This window comes from Drosophila simulans, chromosome 3R, assembly GCF_016746395.2.
Source record: "Drosophila simulans strain w501 chromosome 3R, Prin_Dsim_3.1, whole genome shotgun sequence".
Taxonomy (NCBI): Eukaryota; Metazoa; Arthropoda; class Insecta; order Diptera; family Drosophilidae; genus Drosophila; species Drosophila simulans.
In genome coordinates, this window is record NC_052523.2 from 24,340,968 (window position 1) to 24,364,452 (window position 23,485).

Consider the following 23,485-nt stretch of genomic DNA (forward strand, 5'->3'; position numbering starts at 1 on the left):
GACACGTTCTTGATTTCTACACAACATCAATCAATCCGCCGAATACATTATTATTATAATGATATATTTCTTCGCCGTGTACTTGGAAAGGGGGAGTGAGATGTGTTTGTATAGCTAAATAGCTATGCATGCCTAATGTCTGTATTTAACTGGGCATGAACCGTGGGCAAAGTCTGGTTCTGGGCACGCTCGTAATTATCGAAGCAACATACCCAGCCAGGACCTTCCATTTCCCCTTTCCATCAGCTACTTCGTCACCCACTCACGCCACTTAATAATCAACTTACGCATCTGCAGCGAAGCACACACACACACGGACATGGAAGGATAATGCGTGCGTGGCTGGGTGGTTGCCACCCCCACTCCTGGCCATGATAATGTCAATTTGTCTGTGCCACATGGCCACGCGCTTTTTATGATTAAAATAGGTAATAAAATTGTGCATGTGTGGGCCTCTCGACACTGTCATCGTGCGATGAGACAGTTTGTTTGGTGGGGGGAGGCGCTTAAATTAATTAAACCAAATAGAAAAACTGAAGCGCAAAGCCACAACAAATTAAATAAAAACGTTGACAATTCATATGAAGCACCCAGCGACAATTCCCGAAATGGTCGCAATGACGCAAAGGTGGCGAAGCAGGTTAAATTAAAAATGTTAATTTGATTTTCATTTAAACGGCTTCCACCATTTCCCTATGTTCCCAGAAAATTGTATTCATTAAGGGGCTTAAATGAGTAACTTATTCAGCAGAAGAAGCTCTTTCGTATTAGGTAATTATGTTTCGAACATCTTTAATAGCTTTAAAAGCTTTCATTTGGTAACATTACTTTCAAATCGAATATTCCTTCGGAATGCAGAACTTTTTGTCCATCTTACATCTATGTAAAACTATCTCTAAATAATAACAAAATCTGAAAAAGTCTCGGCCAGATTTAAATGTCTTTCTTCACTACCAAAGTGTCGCCATCTGCTGCCAGTCTCGGCCTGATGAATTTGTTGATTTATCACAGTCATCTCAACCCACACCTACGCACCCCAAGGAATCCCAGACACGGCATATGAATATATCCTTTATATGTTTGTCTGAAGTATATAGTACATATACACATACCTACTATGTCCACAAAGAGCTGGCTGTGCACGTTGCGAGGATTTTGCCAAATGGCGTGAATTTATTTTCCAGATGTAAGCAGATGTGAAGTGCGGAGTTCATTGGCATCGTGTAACAGCTGCTGCAGTCTAAAGTCCTCGGACTTTGGCCAAAAGCGGATGAGCCGGCCAAGATGCTAAGCTTTCAGACCGACTGATTGCTTGCTCCTTTGAGAAGGCAGACGGGAAGAAGATGAAGTCATCAGATTAGTTAGTTTCAGCTTTCCCCCAGCTGAAAGGCTCCTTCTAAATCAAGTCGGAGATATTAATGCGCCAACACACCTCAACTGAACTGCTGGCTGAGTAATTATGTGCGCCAATGCTCGTGCTCAGGTGGAAATCATGTTGTGTATTTCCGTTGCAATTGCGAAATTTTAAACTTGTTAACAGCAAATTGAAGCCATTTCCTGTTGCAACAACAATATGTTGCGGCATAGTGCAGCACAAAATAAATGAGAAAACCACAATGCAACAGCAACCGACAAAACACAAAAATATCTACAAAACATACAAAAAAAAGAAAGAAAGCCAAGGCACAAGGACTCAGGACCGAAGAAAACAAAAATGCCAAAAAGGTACAAAAGCGGAAATAAACGTTGCAGGCAGGCAGCCAAGAACCAGGGACCACGGTGCAAGGGCCAAGGACCAAGGACCCGTTCCCCGGACAGGATAACCTGTTGACCACGTGCATACTGCAATTCAAACAACCCAGCTCAAGTTTTGCCGAAAATGCCAAGAAAATTGCATTTCGCTGGAGCAGGAGAAACATGAAAAAGGTAGCAACCTCGACTGGCGACAGTGCAAAATAAGTAAAAGGCAGCTGGGAAATAAACTCCGGCGTTTTGTGTTTGTCGGGAATAGGCATTGGGAAAGGAACACTCAACAATAATGCACTGCTATTTTTATTTACGTGAAAATAATTAGCTTCGAAAGTTTAATACCCACTTACAAAAAGCACAGACTAATATTATAAAATATTGATATGTTCATACTCACAAAATAGCTGTCAAAATAAAAACAGCTATAATGGTTTAAAACTGCAAAATAACTTACAAATTTTTTCGGTGTGCACTTCCAAGAGGTGGGAGTAAAAAGGGATTCATTGAAGGGGATGGCCGAGTGAAATGCGCGCATCGCGTGCTGCGAATGCAATTTCGGAGCTGCTGCACGACCACGCCCCTTTCCACCAAACTGCGTTAACAATTTCCAGTGAGGGCGTAGAGGAAGGCAGAGGCGGGCTGGGGCGACAAATGCAATCTACAAACAATGAAATGAATTGTCAAGTGCAAACATGCCACTGACGTGCAATTGCAACGCATATATGCAACAAGCCTCCATTGGCTGCAATTGCCGCACCACGCCACCCACCATCCACCCACCACCCACACATCAGCAGCTCGCGTTGCGAATTTATTTTGCATGCGGCTGGCAGTTAAAAAACACGCCAGAAATGCGAGCTGCTTAGGCGCTTCCGCCGGTCGACTTAACAAGAGCCCATCAGCCGTCAAAGCGAGCGATAAAATGCTTTTGGCCAGAAAAGGAAGGCGGGAAAACGGCCAAAAACGAGTGGCGAGTGGATGGAAAGCGCTGCCACTTTTATGACACTGCAATTCGGCGAAAGCTGTTTAGTGTGTTGTCCTGTGCTGTGTTGTTGTGACACGATTAAAGGACTCGGCGACTGGCCGACTCAAGGACGCTGTTCTTTTGCCGCTCGCCCGCTGGCTCCTTGAAGATTTATGGTCCGCGCCGTGCACTTGCAACTCCGCCGGATATCCGGAATGACACGACAAGCAGCCGAAATGCATTGGCCGTAAACGGATACTTGGCAGCGAACGATTACTTCGGCCCACAGTAGAGGCTTTATGTCCACTTCGAGGACATCTTACTGGGCCCTGTGACCATAATTGTACACTGAGAAAAGGGATGTCAATCCATACTTCATATTTTGGACGGAGCATGGTTGAGTGTGATTGAAATCAACCAAAACCTTTAAGGTTAAAGCTCTGCAGACATTATTTGCAATATTTGCAGAATTCTTCTATGGATGCTGCTTATTTTCGCTATGCACTCGTATTCCTCGCTGCAGCCAACTATCCCGCTGGCTGCTTAATCTTGGCCTCATTCAGGTCACCCACTCAGGATGTTTTCAGCAGCCTTTCGGCTGACTTTGAGTTGGATTTTCGGTAAGCAATACAAGAGCAGAGATGCCATAAAAAAGGAATGGAAACTGAAAGCTGAATGCTGCCTCTGCCCACAATTGTTGCTCCGAGTTGAGGCTTGGCTTTTGTTGATTTGAACTTTTGTTCATCTTTTTTTCCTTTTTCTTTGACAAGGGGCAGCCGATGTGGGCATGGTCATGTTATCTTGTTGACATGCCGGACGTTGACATATCCATTTTTTACAAGCCTAGACAAGCCCAGTGGCCCCTCTGGCAGCCTGGTCATTCTTTTTCTATTTGCCAGCACAGGACTTATGCTGGTCCCTGCGTTTCTGTGAGCTTGTGTATTTGTGTGTATTATAGGAATAACAATGCCATTGGCCGAAGGCAACGCAAATAACAACAACGACAATCGGGCTTCCATGAAGGTAATTTATTATTTTTTTGTGACTTGATTTTTCTGTTCTGTGGGTCAATTCCTGTCTTTCACCTCGCCGAATAGAAATAAATCAATTTTAAATCACGTCATTATTAAATGGCTATAAATGGGCCAATGCTTTGTTTTGTGGCTGAATGCCGGCCGAGTGGGTTTAGATGTGTGTGCTGCACTCACACAACAATTAACACTTGGCCATTACTTCCATTTGCGGCATGTTAATTTGTTGCCACATCAATTGCTGTTGCCAATATGCGAGGCGCATGCACAAACATACGGCGCGCTCGCAATCAAAGGCGCACCCATGCACTGAGAGGAATTGAAGAGAAGCTAGGGTCATCCAAAAAAATTTCTCTCTTTGATATATATCATTGTTTGGGATACACAATATTCAAAAAATATTCAGTCGGCATCTCTCTGATATTCCTAAATTGATTCAATGACTATATTGAGTAATTTTCCCCCGTGTACATACACATAGACACCCTTCAGGACTCTGGACTCAGGATGCTTGTGCAACAATCTCACCGACAGCTGGCGCTGTTGCGGTTTGCAGCTACAACTATTACAACGGCAAGGACAGCAACAATAAGCAACGAGGGGGCTGCAAGGCAACTGGGTGGGTGGCTATTGGCGAGGGTGGTGGGTGGTTTCATAGGGCACCGGCGGCTTGCTGACAATTGCCTGACACTGGGCAGCTGCTTTATTTGCGCCGCACACGTGGGCAAACTCAAACCCCCGGTGGCGCATTGATTTGGCCTGGCCAAGTCAGACAAACAGAAGTCAGGAGATGGTCGTGGGTAGGGTGGTGACGGAGGGCGGTGGCGGCGGAAAAGTGGGCGTGGCAGGGAAACCAACCAAAACTGAAAGCGAGCGAAAGGCTGGCTACAACCCAGCGGTCGAACAATAACGCTTGAGTGATTATGCAATTGACAGCTAAATCAATCAATGATGTCAACTACATGCCGGCAACACACACATCTACACCCACTGGCATACACAGACGCGCATATATCCTGCTTGTGTGGTAGCAAACTGGCAAAACGTCCACGTTGTTTTTGACATTTTCAATTTTTTATGACAAAACTCCAAATTGGTACAAGTTGTTTTTTCAGCCTTTTTTTCTGGCTGCCTCTTCGTATTGATTGCCGTAAAAAAGTTGATGCCATTTCAACAAATTTTCTGGTTGTGCATTAAACTTTTAAACTCTTCAAATATGTTTTTTGCCGTTTTGATGCCAGCTTATTGTTTTCTTCACTGGGGAATTGAGCAGTTCATAATTATACGAGGTTTTTTATAACATTCGGATAAAAATTATTTTCATTTTCGCTTTAAAAACCAAAGAGTTTTTTAAAATAAATGTAAGTTATGATTAAACTGGGATGTTATAAAAACACTTCAGCCATAACGTGTTCTCTTTATGGCTAAATAGTAAAACCACTCTCTTAACTTTCGAGAATAAATTTCTCATTTAATTCACTTTTTTGGCTGTACAGAGAATTGAAATTGAATTGAAATGACCATCGTTGGCTGCCTATTTAATGGCCTCAACTTTTTCCCAATCACAGCCACTCGAAAGGAAATTAAGCAGACCCCTTGCCGATAAACCAATGACAAAATGATGACAAATTTGAAAGGAAGCACGAGCGGTGGTATCTGCAACTCCCAGTCAGCCACACACTCGTATTTGTCAGGACTCGTCCTTTTTGGCGCTGATTGCCGGCAATCGGCAGATGCCAACGCACGTTCGCAATCGAGAATTGTTATTGGGACGTCGAGTGATACCGCCTCGGATGATAAATATTTCATTTTTATGTTTCGGTCTGGCAGGCTCTCCATATACCATACATACAAACACGCATGCCACCTCCCCCGACCGCAATCGATGTATCGTATCGATGACGTTTAATTTATAAATATGATGAAGCTGATGTTTGTCTAGCTAACACCAGCAGCACGTTTGGTAAAAAAATAAGAACAGAATATATATATTTTCTATGGCACACACACAAAATCGGTCTTCAATCAGCTGGGAAATCGGGGGAAAAGTTTACCCTCAAGTTTACATCTCGTAAGCGGAAGTGTACGCTTTTGTGTGCGTTATTAGCTGAGGAATATTTATGTCTATGATGTGGCTGCTTCCTGTTTGTTGCCGAAACAGTGGGGTCAATATTAAATTTCCCCCCTGGAATCCACTGCCTTGGCTCGCCATCTGGCCCACTGTATTTATCTGTGGCAGCACATCATCAATTATGGCCACCGGAAGTAACATTTTTGTCTGCGTCGTATCTTTATTTTGTTGCGAGATGAGAGCAGCATGCGAGAGCCCACCTCATGATTTGGTAAGCCCTCGCCTCAAATCCCTCCTACTCCTACCAGTGAATAATTAATGACAAGGACAATGGCAACATCCGCTGCGACGGGATATGCAAAACACTCTCGGGGGAGAAACTCATAAACATGGCTCTTGAAAACGGCAAGGACTTGAATCGATTCTGTTCTCAATAACGCGTGAAAAGCTCTTCTTTCACCACGAGTATTATGCAAATCACGGCCCGAGACGATTTCTAAAAATCTGTTTACGAATGAGAACATCTGTTGGGTATCTAAAATATTTCCCAACAAAGGCAAAGGCTTACTCCTTTGCCATGGAATTTGATTTCACGTTTTGTTTTCTTTGCCCATTGGTGTTTGTGCAGCACAGTCTGCGTCTGCGATTCATATATCGTGCTTCAATAAAAAAATTTTCAATATTTCTAACTTAAACACCCACACAGGCGAACGCACTAAGCCTGGCCAGGAGCAAGCTCTCAAATCGGCGGAAAAGTGGGAATGTGGAGCTCCATCGCCATCATCGTGGGCATTGCCATTGCTACTGGCTGGATTAACCCGGCTCTTTTGCTCTTTGTTGTGTTGTACTCGCATTTCAGGACGATGGGAATGCCAGCCAGGATGCGTGTATTTCACAGCACATGTTGCTGAGTGCACTGAAATTCCTTTCAATACCGAAAATACCGAAAATTGATGCACGGCCAGTGCTCTCACGAAATAAATATTTGGCCAATGCAGTAATGTTTGCAATAACATTATGGCCCTCATTGTTCTGAAATTCCAGGTTGAGTTCACGTTAGGAATCTTCGCCGCAGTGGAATGTTCTTCAGACTGCCATCAACTTAATGTTCGATATAAGCCGAAAGCATGCGAAAGGATTGTCAAAGGCAATAGCAACGCATGTGGAAATAATGACTATATATTAATTAATCGTCCACAAGACCGAACTATTTATTTTACCAGCAGAGAGCACAATCTGTTTTATAATCATTAGAATTGTTACACATATATATTTGACTTGTTTTCTCAATGTGTAGGAAGAGAAAACCAAACATTAGCCACGTACAGATAATCAGCACCCAAAGGTGCACTCGCCACCAAACCCATAAAACGAAACGAAAAACAAAGAGCCACAAAAACCAACAAGCGGCAAGAAAAAGCTGCTGCAAGGCACACAGCTTAAGCGGCGATGGACTGGCCAAGACAGACAGGAAAAGCGGGGTCGGAAAAGCGGCCGGGGGAGCGAGTGGGAATGGGGGAAATGCAACTCCCAGGTCAGCTGAGAGGGCCAAGACCGCCGCTGCACTCGTTGCAAAAGTCAAAAGCATAAAATCCGATAGCTTCCGCTAAGCTGGCTTATTCAAGCGTACGTAGGGCTAATAAAACATTTCCAAGGATTTCGCTAGGATTTCACGGCCCAGGTCAGCTTGGAGATCTCGAGTTTTATTTACGGACTTTTGGCCGTCCACATGGCCAGCAAAAGGTGGCCATCGAGTGGCAGGTGGCACTGAAAGGCCACACTTGTTAACTTGTTGGCGCCCTAAATTATTTCTTAATTGGCTTGGCTTGGCCCAGCATAAGGAGTATGCCAATTGAACACCCACGGCGAATGGTGTTGAATTCAAAATTAAAGCTGACTTTATCTACGAAGATAGAGAACAGCTATCTCAAGGAAGTGAATAGCACAATGTGCAGAATGGCAACAAACAAATTCCAGAGACAGCCAGCGATGCTTATCCTTAATGATGCTGTAAAAGGTCCTTCTCGTACCATGTACTTTTACCCAGAAAGAGTTTATGGTATTCTTGGGAATTCGAAGAACTTGAAGCATTACCTTTTGCTTTACGTTTTACAGATTAAAATCAATCAGCATTTGCCGTTCATAAAGTAAATACTTGATAAACTACTCACTTAAAATGAAAATAGTTGAATACGGGGTATCTGCTAGTCTCATACCGTTCATAGCCCCAGCTGTAGCTTTATCTCAGTCACCGGGGTCACAGTTTTACCAAGAAAACTTTCTTGAATCCCCCGCTATCCGCTTTTTAGCCTTTTCAGGCCCGAAGCAATCAAAGTTTCGCAGCTCAAGAAAATGGCTGGGGCATTTGTCTTGGCTTCTTCGAACTGGCACTTAATTGCCGCCAGTGCTCGGCTATCAATAAAACTATGGCCGGCGATGTGACATGCAAACGAATGCCGGATGAAATTATGCTTACCAAAAAAAAAATGGATAACGAGCCAAGTTGCTACAAGTTTTTAATAGAGCGAAACAAAGGAGCTGCATTCCAGACATCCGAACTCCGAAAGTAGGCAGCAAACTGGCACATAAACTGCTGAAAAGATGATGAATTTACAAACGACTCCATAAAGTTGGCCGCAGTGAAAGCCACTCGAGTTTTTGTGTGCCGCTGCTGCCCGTTGTCGGTGTAATAAACAAACTTTTGAGCAAACTTTAGTTCACTACTTTCGCATCCCACTTTTTTTTGTGGATCCACTCGGCCGGGATGCTGAGTGGTGCATGTACGACAAGTTTAACACCAAGGGAGCAGCCGAACAGGCCACGCTTAGTTAGCCATGTAGATGTAGATGATGTAGATGATGCAGCCGATGTCCGGGGGTCGCTGGTCCTGGTCGCCGGTCTCTGGTCGCATCCAGTCCATTGACACGCCGGGGTCGCTCATCTTTGGCATCATTAAGCGCCGTTTTGCGGACGCCAGTTGGCCAGTTGGGGCTGCAGGTGGAGTTAGCCAAGTGCAGTCGGGCAGAAAGTGAGTCTCAACTTGCTGGAAGGGGAACGCAAAGATACAAAGGCGAATATTTCAGCTTTTATGACTTCCAGACGTCCTTTCTGACGAAGGAATAATAAAAGAGCTTACTACTTTCTAGGAAGCTCACACCTTTAAACTGAAGTATTTATGTTGTAAAATCTTTAGTTCAAGAAATAAATATGGCAATGATAATGTTAAGCATAGTTTGTTGCCATTAAATGGAAGCCAAACAAGATTATTCTACTTACTGGTGAAAGTCTTAAAAGTGCCCTAATGATTTATTGATTACTTCGCATTGAAATGAATTGTAGACATACATATGCTTTTGGTAATCAAAGGGAATCTTTACCACGTTCCTGGTAAAATTTAAGCTTTGCCGCAGGAACTCCGAGTCGCCTTGGTTCGCTTGAAAACTAATTAATCTAAATGGATTTTTGTTGTTGCATTTTGCACTCGTGCATATAAAACAAACACATGCACATACTTACTTTCACACACATACACACGGGATAAAGTCGAGTTAACTGTAAGCGGAGCACTCAATGAAAGCGAAAAATGCCGAGGGGGCGAAAGGGTGTGAGCGGGGGAAAAGCGATGGCGGGGAAAACCGAAGCGAACCGCAAGCAATTTGCATGTTTGAAACCGCCATTCCATTCACCATCGCACCACCCGGCCATTGCACCATCCAGCGACCAGCGCACCACCCAACCGCCCCACTCACTGGCCATCAACCACTATTGGGGGCAAACACGAAAGGGGCCGACCGTGTGTGGCATCATGCAGAAATCGGGGACAGCGTTAAAGTAGCCTTATCGCCCCGGCATCAGCTTCAGTTGCAGCGGCCAACAACTTCAATGTGGACAGTTTGAAGCAGTTTTATTGACGTGTGTCCGGGCGTGGCCACAATAGGGGCTGGATCCATGCATCCATGGATCCGTGGAGCCATGGATTCAAGGAGATACATAAAGGGGGCGTCGGGAGGTGCACTATTGCGTTATAAATAACGCCCTATTCATTCAGTCGGTCGGTTGGTGGGTAAATGCACTTCAGCGTTTAGCCTGCGGCTGGCATCGGTTAATGGAATTTATCCATTCTCACGGAAGCCTTAAAGTTTACGAGCAAGATTTTCAGGAATGGCTACTAGTAGTGGTACTGCTACTGGCACTCATGTCCCGAAGGACGAAGGACCCGCAATAATTCATGTCAAATCAATGCCGAAAGGATGAGCGCGGCTAAAAGCTATATCTTATATAATTTATTGAACACACATACACGGAAGGAAAGTTGCTGGATTTGCGTGTGTGTGTGGGACAACGGCGCCATTTTAATTTGATTTTACCAGTTTTTTTTCCTGCTCAGCCCGTTTTGTCTGCCGCTGGCGTCGTTTTGGCCATATGTGACAGGACTGACCATTTAAGGATTTTAGCTGATGAGAATTCAACTAAGCGGACGCAAATTGAATAAAAAGAATGGCCAAATGTCCGGCAAAAGGAGCTGGCGCCCGAAAGTAGGCAACGGAAATTTTGCAAATGGGATATCAATTTCCAATTTGGGGGTAATACACAGCAGATCAAGGCTGAACATAACTGTAGCAGTTGCATGTTAAATTTTTAATGATCAACTTGTTTAAGCAATTATTTCTCTGTTGATTTCCATATATTTCTCAGAAAAATAGATTTCATCGTTTTCATAAAGCGGTTTTTCCTCTTATTTTTTCGGCTGACCGTCGAACCATATTGTTTACCCTTCGTCCTTTACAAAGATCCTGCCATTGTCCGTTGTGTACATGTGGTGTTCTTTGTGCGGTGCAGCTGTTGGTATTTCTGCGTGGTTTTTGGCGGTACTCTTTCGGTTTCTGTGTTTTTTATGCTTTTCGTTTTTTGCCGGCACATCGTTTATTATGCCAAGCGAGAAATGCAATATTTTCTCCTGCGCCGCTACGTGGCCGACAAAAATATTTACAATTTGGCAGCGGCAGTGTCCCTTCAGCGCGCCACAGTGGAACCCCCACCACCATCACCACAGTGAAGCCACCATAACCATGCAGCGGCAGCTGCTATAGAAACGGAAGCCATAAAAGGAAGCGCACTCCATAAAAAAGGAGGCCACACACCATTCGGCTAAGCTCAAAAGCGGCAACTTCAATCTTTGAATGTTTTATTTACTGCAAAATCGATATGGCTTTTGGCTCCACCCCACCCCACACACCCATCCCCCTGCCCCACACTTTGCGCTACGTGCTCGGGAAAAGGGTTGGGGTTGCCAGGGGTTAAGGGGCGAGCGGGCTTAACACACAAGTGCCAAGCGTAACGAGTTGCATGCAAATTTCTCCTTTTTGTTTCTCGTTTTGTGCTCTGAAATATCAGCTCCGCCTCTTGCTCGCTCTCTCTCAAAGGGAAATTTCAATAGCAAAGCGTGGAAAACCTCGGGAAAAGCGATTGCAGGGGGAAAGCAGGGGCAAACGGGAAACGTTCAGTGTCCATGGCAAATCACACACCACATAATTTTCCCGCTGCACTGGAGACACACTCACTCACTCTCACTCACTCGCACTCACACACGCGCGTAATGGCTGGCCTGGAATTAGTGAGACAGTCGCTGCTGCCAGGATCCCCAGGCGCATTACGTATGCATGACGTTGGCAGGACGAAAAGGACGAGGAGCCCACCAAAGCAGCCGCGTCGCATCGTGAATGGCGTAAATGCCTGGACAGGAGCGGCAAGAGCCTGCCTCCTCCCAAAAATAAGAGGAAAACTAGCAACACAAGTCAAGCAGTCGCATCCGCACCATTCAAGCGATAGATGGCCTTCTATACACTGAGACAAATATGGCTAAAATGGATTATGGAGCACAAAAATAGAAGCATGCCAAAGGCACTTATGTTTTTTTCCTCTAAATTAAAACTTGTGCTCCATGGGTTTCTTTGTTATACGTATGCCGGTTTTCTGCTCATCCCCTTCCGAACTATTTTTTCCAGTGTTGGATTGAAAAGAAATTGGGAATGGATGAAGTTGGGGGTCAGGTCTCAATGCTGATTGCGATCGCTGCCGGTTTGGCCATTTTGGCCACGACTCCCCGACGTCGGGTCCCATGTTGATAATTCGAAATTTGTATTCCAATCTTCAAATTGTCTCCAAAATGGAATTGATTTTATGCAGATGAGCATGAAATTGTCTCAATGCGAGTTTTGCATGCTGGTGTAAATAAATGTAAAGAGGTCCTGGCCGAGGGAACAAGGACAAGGACGTGATGAGCTCGACTTTTCTCCGGTTTTTCGATTTTTTTCGATTGCGCTTGCTTTATTTTTTCATCGGTTTGGCTCTGCCACTTTTGGCCATTTCGCAGAGTGCATGCCGCATCAAAGATGCGACGTTTACGGATTTGTAATTCACAGCAATTCAGCACGGTCTGCCATTTGGATTCGGTAACCGGGTGCCTCGAACCCAAATTTATTACTTAATTCTCTGGGACGGCAGATGCCACTGGCCGGAAAATCAAATCAAATAAAAGAAGGCAGCCGCAATGGAAAGCTCATAAAATGCTCCAAGAAATCCACTTTAAATATTTGGCTAACCAAAAAGCCAGAATTGGAGCTCCGCCCCCACCCGATTTTTACCCATTTCAGAGCTCAAACAATGCGCTCGCTTGCATTTCATTTGAATTTACAACTGTATTCGGTATTTGAACGGGCGCTGAAGTAACTCTGCCACGCCCCCCGTTCCACACCGCCCCCGATCTGCAATCGAACAAGGAAATGGAAATCATCATCATCAGCCATCAGGGTTATCGGCGCAGAGGAAGCCAATAAAATGCAAGCACGAGACAAACACAAATCGAATAAAAATGCTTGGCGAAAAAATCGAAAAATTCGCTATGGAAATTCAAAACTGGGAGGCGAAAAAAACGAAATGCGGAATAACTGTGCGCAGTCAATAGCCCGATGTGTAAACATGGCCAACAAAAATATTTCAATATTTCAAACACGCAACTCAATGTCGATGATGATGCCAATGTTGGATGCTGGATGAGATGCTATTCCTATGCGATGCGATGAGCTCCCCATTCCCGTTGCACCAACGTGGCCAAAAAGGAAATTGAAGGACAACCGCCATTCATTGATTTAGTGCCAGGGATTTTGACTTGGCTTCAGCTAATCCTGTAGATATATATGTACATTCTCCATTCTCCATTCTATATTCTTCCTTGTGCTGTACGCGATATTATCGCTTTTCATTTGTTTGCACTGCTGAGTAATTTGTGTTTGCCATCGCTGTTGATGTGTTCAGCATGTCCTGCCAGCCCGATTCCTAGCCCCTTTCCTTTCCGATCGTCCGATTTGTAAATTATATGTCTGCCAAGTGTGCCGATGGGGTGCAGATAATGCTCTTAAAGTGGCCCGGAAATTGCAAATTGCTGGTTAAGTTGCGTAGGCAAGTTACGCCCTAATAAATATGTTACTAGTCGATTTCTTGGCCGTTGTGGCCTTTCTTATGTCTATATTTGAATGGCTGATAAGGAAAAGCCAATGTCTGGCTACATGCGGAAGAATTATGGACGCAAACATTCAACTGTTTCCGTGCTTATTTGTTGTCTGGCTAGAAATGTTAGGTTTTCGAAATCGAACTCATATTTTGTGCTTGCCACCGGGAAAAGCCCACTCAAACTCAAGAGCCATATCTCATGCAGTTATCAATGGGCTTGCCTTACACTTCCCACTTCAACCATTTCACCCATTTCACCATCGTGGTGCACAAAAATCCCATGCATAAGTTTATTTCGCCCGGCCAACTTGGAAGCGTCTATAAATCATCTATGCAATTTTAATTCAAATACAAAAGAATTTCCAACACATGGCAAAGGGGCCGGAATGGGAGCTGCATTGTTGGCATAAACCAATTGCAAAGGCCAAAATAGCGAGGACTCCACAACTAATGCGCTCAGCGCGCACCGCAAACATTCCTTCGTCCTTTCGGCGCACAAATCCCCCAAAAATAGATCGGGCCAAAAGCTACTCGAGTCCCGGGCCAAAGGCTTTGGGAATAAAGCCAAAAAAATATATGCAGTATAAATAACCGCATTTGTATGAGTGCGTGCGTGTATGCGAAATATTTTGTTTAACGATTATAGTTTTATGCACTTAAGATAGCAAAATATTTTCCTTCTCCTCTGGTTAAATTTATTTTCGAGTATCAGGCACAGAGCTTAAGCCATAAGCAAAACTTTTACCAATATTTGTAAAAAATATATTGATTGGCCCGAGTCGAGAGTAAAAGAGGGGAAAACAAAAAGACGGAAAGGCTTATGGATGTACATGTGCATACAGATCTTACTTATGCACATGCATTTATCCCCTTTCCCTAAGTGTTCTTGAACTTTTACCCTTTGACTTTCGAATTCAAATTGTTCTTCATTGTTGAGTGATACAACTCGAAAAGGTCATTAAACTAACAATCATTAGCTTGTAGAGCTCGTCTGTCTGTAGGCTTAATGTTTAAATTTGTTTTAATACCTTAAAGTGCGTGACTCTTCAAAACAACAAATAAATGGTTGGGTTCCCTTCAATATGAAATATATTTATATACCACTTTGCAAAAAAATATATGACGTGATAATTGTCAGTATTCAAGCTCAGTAGATAACTATTTTTGAAAAAACTAGTAAGTTAAGGGTATATTAAAATCACTTTGAAATCAAACTTTCGTGGCTGTGTTTTGCATCTCCCGTCTCACACTTTCCCCTCCAACGACTTCGTCGCTCAATTCTTTGGACAAACATTGGGCACAGCTGGTGCCACGCCCCCAAAGGCCGATGTGCCGCCCCCATTGCCTGCAGCCGTTGCCTGCAAATTTTGCAAGCATTTCGTGCATGATAACAAACTGTGTGGCAAACGCAGTTCGAGGGCCATCGATGCTCCTCCACGAAAATCTCTTGGTCTGGGGCACAAAGGTTGTGTTTGTTTTCTGTTAAATGTTCAAATATATTATTGCAGCCCCTGAGATACTGGAGTCTACTATATGTGTGTGTGTGTATGTATCTACATGTGTGCGGAGCGAAGAGCACTTGCAGACATTTTCGAAGTTGTATTTACATGCAAGCAGGAAATTGTACACCTCCCCCACGCCACTGATGTTGTGTCTGCATGTTAAAATATTCAAACAAAAACGTTATGAAAATATGAACTGTGATGTTTATCGATTGTGAAATATGATATACTCCGGGGAGATGGCGGTGGATGGTGGGTTAGACGGGTAGGCGGTCTCCAAGGGAGTGCACATACTGTCCTGGCCTTTAATTTGTTAGCACAATCCTTCCCAATGGCAGTCAGCACCGCTGACAGGCAGCCAGGAAGTGTGTGTTCTGTGCACTGGGAAAAACTTTGATTGTAGTCTCAACATGAAGAAAACCTACCAGTGCTTAGTCAGGGTGTATTTAATTGTCGATGTATTGTTCTTAAAAAGAAAACAAAATTCTTTCAATTCAATTTAGGTCTTTTACTTACATTCATTGGTTAAGTGTATTTATATACGTTCACTGAGAGTGTTTGCCCTCCTGTTTGTATTGGTGTTGGCCAGCATGCCGTGTTTGTGTGTTTGCTTGCGTGCCGGTCAGAAAACCTTTCGCCTGACCAAACCAGACAAACCTCGGCCCCGAGCAATTGCAGCCGAATTCCTCTGGAAGCTAATAAATATTAAACTTTAATTAAATATGTTTTTTGTTCGATATTTATGTGTGCATCGACTGAATTGCGTTGGCAATCGCATTGCAATTTCGCTTCTGGCCAGCCCACCCATAAATTTACAGCCTTGAAGCGCCCCACCAAAGCCAAAGCGCCAAAGGCCATTAAAATACGTTTCCTTCTTTTTTTCGCCAGCCACTTAACATGGTGGTTGGGAAAACGGGGGGCAACACGGACTAAACTAAAACTCATATTAAAAATTGACTTTTATCGTGATTTACAATCAAGTTGGCCTTTTTTAAATGCCGTGGTCGACATGCGGGTTTTGCCTTGCTGGCCCCCAGTGCACTTCGAAAAAAAGATACTATGTAGAATCTTTGGAAAGTAGTTTTATTACTTGCTGCAAAGGAAGCAAACAACTATCAGTTTCGCTTGGATTCTAAAAGTAAAAACGCTGTGTTTCGTAATAGATTTCTACATTAAAGGCTAGCTAATACAATATGGGCTTGTTAGTAGGCTTTTCATTCTTTAAAAAATGTATTTAAAATGTACTCCTCTGCCTTTTTTGAGTTTTTAAAGAACGCAAACTTTTTCGGAGTGGCCTAAACTGGTTGCCTAGTAGCTTCGCCAGCTTGTTGTTGCTGTTGCGGTTGCCCCACACACTCGCACACACACATGGGTGTCGAACCGAAAAGGGGGGCTAAATATTTCTTCGTGGCTTAGGTTGGACGGGCCAACATATTTAAGCCGAATGCTGACGCCCGATTCTCGAGCAGCGTCCACGACATGGCACGACACGTGGTTTGGTGGTTTGGCGGGGTTACGGCTTTTCGGAATGGGATTGGTATTGAGAACCAGGATGGGGGATGGGGAATGGCGAATGGAGGCCGTGGCAAATCCCCTTGGCCACGCCCTCTGATACACCCTCGAAGGCGGTGGGCTGCACTCTATATCTCTGCACTTCCATTACGAAATCCCCTTTTCTCCGCCCAAAGCTTCATATTTCCTCACACGTAATTCCATTGGATTTCCAATGTCGACATCGACTTTTGCTTCTTGACTTCAACTGGGCCAAGCGTTTGCCTTTTAATTCGCTCAAGGGGTCCTGACATCTTAACAGGACCTTTGTGCTGGGTCTGAAGTGTATAAGCATTAAGCTGATAACTCTAAATTACCCAAATAAATAACATAAAGCTACATTTTAATTGTTTCCCACTCTCGTTTGGAAAAGTTTTACTCGAGATTAACCATTTTTACTTTCTCCATCTTTTTGCAGAGACTGCAGAGTTGTGCGCGATCCGCAGACGTTGAAATCAAAGGGCTATGGCTTTGTCAGCTTTGTCAAGAAATCGGTAAGCTATCCCAGCAGATTTGCAACATCAAAGGCTTCCTTCGCCGGCAATTAGAAATGTTTCAATCAAACTCGCATTAGTCGCTACACAAGTTTAATTCTCTATGTAAGCACACACACAAAAGCACACAAAGGGAGAAGTTGGCAAATGAAATCTTAATTAAAACAAGTGAAAACTTTAGCTGGCATCCCATTTGACGTTCCAGCAGCAACTTAACATATCAAAAGACACCTGTGGCTCCACCTTCCTTTCCCAAACCCACACTTTCCCCACGTTTGCTCAAGATATACATAAGCCAAAGAAAAGCCAAACGAAGCGCACACATTTTTAAGATTTAATGCATTCTGCTTTTCCTTTTCTCGGTTAACTGCCATGGGGCGAGTATTTGATTTTATTCTCTTCCTTATGGACACACTCGTATATCAAAAGCGTGCGGCTCACGAATCTGTAATGTTTTTTTATGGCCACAGATGCAGCGAATCTCACGGGCTCCCGAGGCTGGAAAGAATAACCCGAAAAGAAACCACCCTTGGGGCACTGTAAACATTTACACATCATATTCAATATGTTTAAACCGCAGCTGATAAGGGTCCAAGTAACTGCTGGCAGGACTCCATATCCCTGTGTGTGTGTTGTGATTGAATTTCATGTGCCTAATAGGTAGAAAATTCGACAAAGAGGCAGCGAAATCGGGAGAATGGGGGGTTTTTCCAAGTTTATGGAAGGTCCTTGTGGTTAAATCATGTCAAGAAACTTATTCGGCTTGCGAAATTCAAGATGATTTTTAAAGAAGTGTTCTTCGAAAGCAATTTTATATGACTATTTCATAGACTAGTTTTATAAAAGATGGGGCTTTAATTTTTTACTTACATTTTCTCTACATCGACTTAGAAATTTCCGAAATTCATAGATCTCAAGGCATAAACATGGTTTAAATCATCAAAGGCTGCCGAGTAAAGCCAAGTGAATTGCGTGTCAGCCAGTGGAGCAGAAAAAATTCGAAAGCTTAAGGCTTAGAATCTGAAACCAACCAACCACACACGGAGATTTATGCTCTCATGTACTTTTGGGAAAAGCCAAATCAGTTGCCGGAGAAGGCGTAAAAGCCAAAGGTGCCGCTAGTCAATTAGGCGGCAAAATGTTCCAAATTATTAATTAAATTTTAATGCTAATGCCATGAAGTGTGCAGCCGACATGGCCCAATGATTTGGCAGCCAAGCCAATGATTTGTTTGACATCGAAGAGATGAGCGCGGATTTGCGTTGGAATGTGTCGTGTGCAAATACAACACAATCTCTGACACTTGGCTGCTGCCACGCCCCCTTCGGCCCAGCTGTCATTCGGCGATATATGTGCGCAGATATATGTATAGATATAGATTTAAGCCAAAAACGAACTTTCCGTTCGTAGCCTTTTGGCAACTGGCTTGTTTTAGTTGGAATTATGGCCAATGCGGCGTATACTTAATGCTTTTCCCCAGCTAACTAGTTAACTTTTTGTGCTGCAAGTGGGGAATGGGATGCCAATTTTCGAACTTTCTCGATTAGTTTCGATGCAAACGAAAAGAGGAAGAAGTGCAAACACACAAATGCACACACACACTCACAGACCAAATAGCAAACTCAAATATTTCAAATTAAGTTTCTCGACATGCGTTTTGTACACAGTCGCTACGCCCTAAGCCGCCACGCCCCCTTGTCCCTGAGTCCCGGCGTCGCTTGCAGCTGATTTAATGCAAATTTTATTTATGCGAAAAGTTTTATTAAATTTTTGTGCAAAGTTGATATTTTCTGTGGTTTTGCGGAAATTGAAAAGTTATTTTTCGAATGGCTTACTGCACACACACACACGCACATACTCGCATGTGTGCGCACTGCAATGGCAACTGCAAGCGGAAAAGGAAGAAACAGTTTTCTTTCATTCAGCACTTCCGTTCGCCGGCGCATGAAATTTTGCCAATCGCCATGGCTTTGCATAAGCCCAATGCCAAAATGCCAGATCTGCTCAAGCATCTCGAGAAATATTTAACGTAAATTGTTTGGCAACATGTTTTAAATAAACACCAGAGCATTACCTCTCCTCCCCACTGGCTCCTTTGGCCACTCCTCCTCCTCCTCCTGGGCGACGCATACAAATTGCCATAATTTAATAACCATCAAGGCAAGCTGAGCATTTGCATGGGGAGCTCTTCTCGGGAAGACGATGCCTGTCTGCGTGTCATTAGCATCATAAATCACAACAACAACGCCAGCGAGTTCGAAAAAATTTACGCTGGCATTAAACGCAATAAACATGTCGATGCCAGGAGAAGAGTACACATAGAGAAACTGGCAATTAATCAGGTGGAATCTTAGAGAATACGATATCATTTCATACTCTTAGGTCTTCATTTACGATTTATATAACCAACTGATAGAAGAAATAAAGCATGATTTTTTTGTGAACAAGTCCCTTTTTGTTACCGTGCAGTACTTCCTGCTCCACCGGAAATGCTAATGCCTTTCGCCATTGCCGACGGCTTCTGTTATTGTCACACAGCCGAGGCATATTAACATATTATTGCATACTCACATGGCAAAAATAAAAAGCGATCAGCACATTCAGGAAGCGGAAATCACCGCCTGCTGCATCTTGAGTGGCTTTTCTTTTTGACACAAAACTTATTTGCCAGCGTTATGGAGACAAAGGCAGGCTCAGGGCCCGAGATGCATTTAATCGCATTACGCCCACCGCCTTCGCCTCGTTTTGCTTTCCACGACAGATTTTTCGTTGTATAATGCACTTAAATTTATTTAAAAGTTGCCACAACAGAAGATGGCAGCAGGGCCACAAAAATACAAATAATAAAAAAAATGCAGGAGCAGACGGAGGCAAGCGAATTGACAATGTGTGCAGCGAACAAGATATAATGTCGACTTCCCGGCCACGCCCCCCATTCTTTTCATCATCTTCTTGTGCAGTTCATTGTTGCATTATTATCATTTGTTCTTATTGTTGTCGCTGCTGCCGTTGTCGCGGCGCACAGAATGCCTGTGGTTAACCTCGCACCACCCAACCACCCACTCCAATGGCAGTGGTGATGTTTCTTTTATGATTCCGTTGCGTGTTGCTCCTGCTGCCTGCCTTGTCATGTGCATGTGCACTTAAATTAAAAAGCATTCCGCATACATTGGCCTTAATTTGCGCTACGTGCCGTCTTGCCAGAGCCAAAATTATGAGAAAAATCAGCAACCACCATGAGATTGATTACCCACCTCTTCGATGCCAACTAATTTTTTGGGTAATTATTCAGGTGTCCTCTAAATAAAAAGTGAAAGCCCGTCAGCAAGAACCAATCTCCAAACAAGAGTAAATCAATTATATTCCCTACAGCAGGACATATGCAGAAATCACAGCTAATTTATCAAATCCCCAAAACTCTTCCAATATTTGTTCCTGCCTTTAAAGTTTTTCCCCCGCCCTAGTGCTTTTCAATTTATTTAATTTCAAGCCAGGCAATAAATTTGCTGAAGCGTACAAAACTCGGTTATAAATATAAATGGCCTGGACATTCATTTTATGCTTTCCATAATAATTCAGGAACTAGTGATTTGAGGGCGATGTAGGGACACCACGGCTTACAAACTGCCTACACACGCATAAGCTCAAGCCTCCGGGGCAGTAACTATAAAAAAATGGTAGAACAGAATGGGAATGGGAAACAACGGCCAGAGCTGACATACATAAATAAATCCCATGGAATTATGCCTTGACAAAAATGCGTTCTAGCGTGAAATACTGATTTTTTGGTCAACAACTCCCACAACCCAACCCACCCAACATGGTCGATGTGTGTGTGTGTGGTGGTCAAAAATCGAAAAGCGTTTTGGGCCTAAGCGGAATGAAAACAGTTTTTACCGTTGACTGGGCCAGACAGATTCAAAGATGACTGGGCCTTATCTGCGCTCTTCGATGGCCAGAACATCATAATGCTGGATACCGACCATCATTATCGTTCGAGAAGTCCGCAAATGGAAGGGCATTTTCACTGAGCAAACGATTTGCCACTTGAGTTATTTTATAAATATCAAAAAATCATCATCGGAACTGCGAGTTGTGAACTGAGATGCTGGTTTTTTTTTTTATCTGGACAGCTTTAATATTCAACTTGGGATTGGGACTCGGATTGGGATTGGTTGGTTGGTTGGTTACATTCACGCTTATCTAAATAGCCACGTTAATGAATCTGACCGAAGAACAAAGCTAAACCAGCTTAGGAGCTGGGAAGGCAAGAAAACCTTTTAGCCGATGAAAAAAAAAAATAAGTAGGTAGGGGCTTGGCCAACACTAAATACTGGGCGTCTGCTACCTTTTTAAGACAAAACGGTCGCCGTTAGAAAAGCCAGAACCTTCTTATTTTCCCTGAATGTGTCCATGTGCCAAGGGTGTCGTCTATATGTGCGGGTGGGGATTATCCCCTTTTTGTGTGCCGAGCTGCCCTTTTTTCACCTTCTTTCGCTACAGTTTTTCCATTTCCGCCTGGCCCTTTTCCGTTTTCGGCACAAACCATTTCCTTATTGTTTTAATAAACATTTAAAATGTCTTGCTTTCGGCTTACCGTGTTTTGTATACACACGAAACGTCAGCCGCAACCAGCGGCATCCCCCATTTTGTGGCGTAAGATAAAGGGTTCCTGATCCCGTCGAGATCCACATGAAAAGTATGACAAAACCCTTTTAAACCACTTAAAAATTCTTCAACTTACTTTTGCTTTTCTTCATTCGCTTAATGAAGGTATTTCGCCTTTTTGGTCTTGTTTCCACCACACCGCCCCCCCTGGAAACTTTGGTCCATCCCAGCTCGTTTCCGTTGTTAGCCATGGTCCGTCCACGGTACGCAGCATTAAAGGATTCTGCGCCTTATCAAGTAATCAATATTTACAAAAGACCCGGGTCTCACTCTCGGTCCGAGTTGACTTTACACAAGTTTCGCTGAAAATTCAATCTGTACGCAGCGAAAAATGTTCTTAAATTTGAGTGTCGCGGAGGGGGAAAAGTTTTCAGCCAGCCATGTCCATGAAAATTAATTAACTTATCTCGAAGGCGGAAGTTGTCATTTAGGAAATTTTCCAGCGACAAGGAAAAACTTCGAAGCAGGCCTGAAGTTTTAATCAAAGGCGAGATAAAACTCGAATCGGTATAGAAACTATATATTATGACATGTGCGCGTATGAGCTCCAATTCCGATTAACTATAGCGCCTCAGTTAAGCTCATTTTTGTTCAGTGCACGCCAAGTTGGTTGTCACAACGACAGACCAGAAAACGATTCAAGTTTTCCTCCTATTAGCTGCAAATTTGCCATTCACCATTAATTAATTTCGCCCAGTCAACAAACAACAGGCAAAACCGCACACAAAGAAAATGTGTCGCTCCAACTGCCAATGATGCGAAATGGGCTAAAACCCGGGCCAATTCCCATTGTCGTCTGTCTGCAGACTTGATCCAATGCCGTAGATTTGCAATTAGCCTAGGCATTCTTGCCAACAACAGTTTTGGTTTGGATTCGGTATTTGGGTCGGACTTTCATAAATAGTTCGACAAGTCGTAGTGGGTGCCATATTGCGGTCGTGGGGCTCCCATTTTGAGCAAGATGAATTGGCAAATTACTGGAGAGGCTCTTGAGGCACGAAATTGTGTTATAATCAACTCATTAAGGGTGCTTGAAGATTTCTGTGTCGAGGTGGATTAACTATGAGAATGAAATTGTTGGTCCTAATAGAATTATTTTCTTCGAATCGAGCTTTAAGCAATGCAAAATTGTCCTCCTCTCAAGTACTATTATTTTAGTTATTTTTTCAGCCATTATTCTGTTAACTTGCTTTCTTCTTTCACCAGCATACACTTCCTGTTTTCTAAGCAATTTGCCACCAAAATGATTGATAAAGTTTCCTGGCTTCAAAGACTTGTCAAAGCTGGGGAAACTGGAAAAACTGGAAAACTCGACCGAAAATGTCCGTTGCAGTTAGGACAAGTTTTTGTGTGTGTGTGTTGGTGCTCTTGGCCATTGCATTAGCCAGGACCAAAGTTGTTCTAACAAACTCCCCGACTCATTCCTCTAATCCACACACAATCATGGCAAGACAATTTTCATTGACACATGCGATTGCAATTGGAATTGGCAAAGAAGAAAGCGGCACAACTGCACTTGTAACTGCACTTGAAGTGTCTGTCCTTTGATAAATCCTGAATGATGTTTCCCGCTGCGAAAGGACGAACAATCGGGCGAAAAGGCTAGGCTTTAAGCTGCCGTAAAGTCATTGGTGAAATATTTAAATAACATTTCATGCCCGGGAGAAAATCGCAGGACGAGGGATGGGCATTGTGGTATTGTTTGCAGGACTTGTTCTTGTTGTGGTTGCCATTGCTGTCGTTGTTGTTGTTGCTGTTTGTGCTGTGAGGGAACGTGAGTGTATATGTAATCAACGATGCGTATCGCTTAAAAAATGTAAAATTTATAGTTTATGCAAATATGAAAAATGCAACTGGCAATGCATAAAAATGCGCACGCACGCAAACTGAGCGACGTTGCCCGGGAACAAACGCACACTGGCAAACATAGGAGTCCACACACACAC

The 23,485-nt window shown here is 43.5% G+C and overlaps 1 protein-coding gene across 5 annotated transcripts in view; it reads left to right on the top strand.

Annotated features, from left to right (window-relative positions):
• Positions 1-23,485, top strand: part of LOC6729914 (nucleolysin TIA-1) — an 84,053-nt gene that overhangs the window by 56,237 nt on the left and 4,331 nt on the right. For all 5 annotated transcript variants that reach the window (XM_016177695.3, XM_039294658.2, XM_039294659.2 and 2 more), the window contains exon 4: positions 16,796-16,871. In XM_016177695.3, the coding sequence (XP_016036675.2) occupies positions 16,796-16,871 (76 nt within the window). The remainder of the gene's footprint in view (positions 1-16,795; positions 16,872-23,485) is intronic.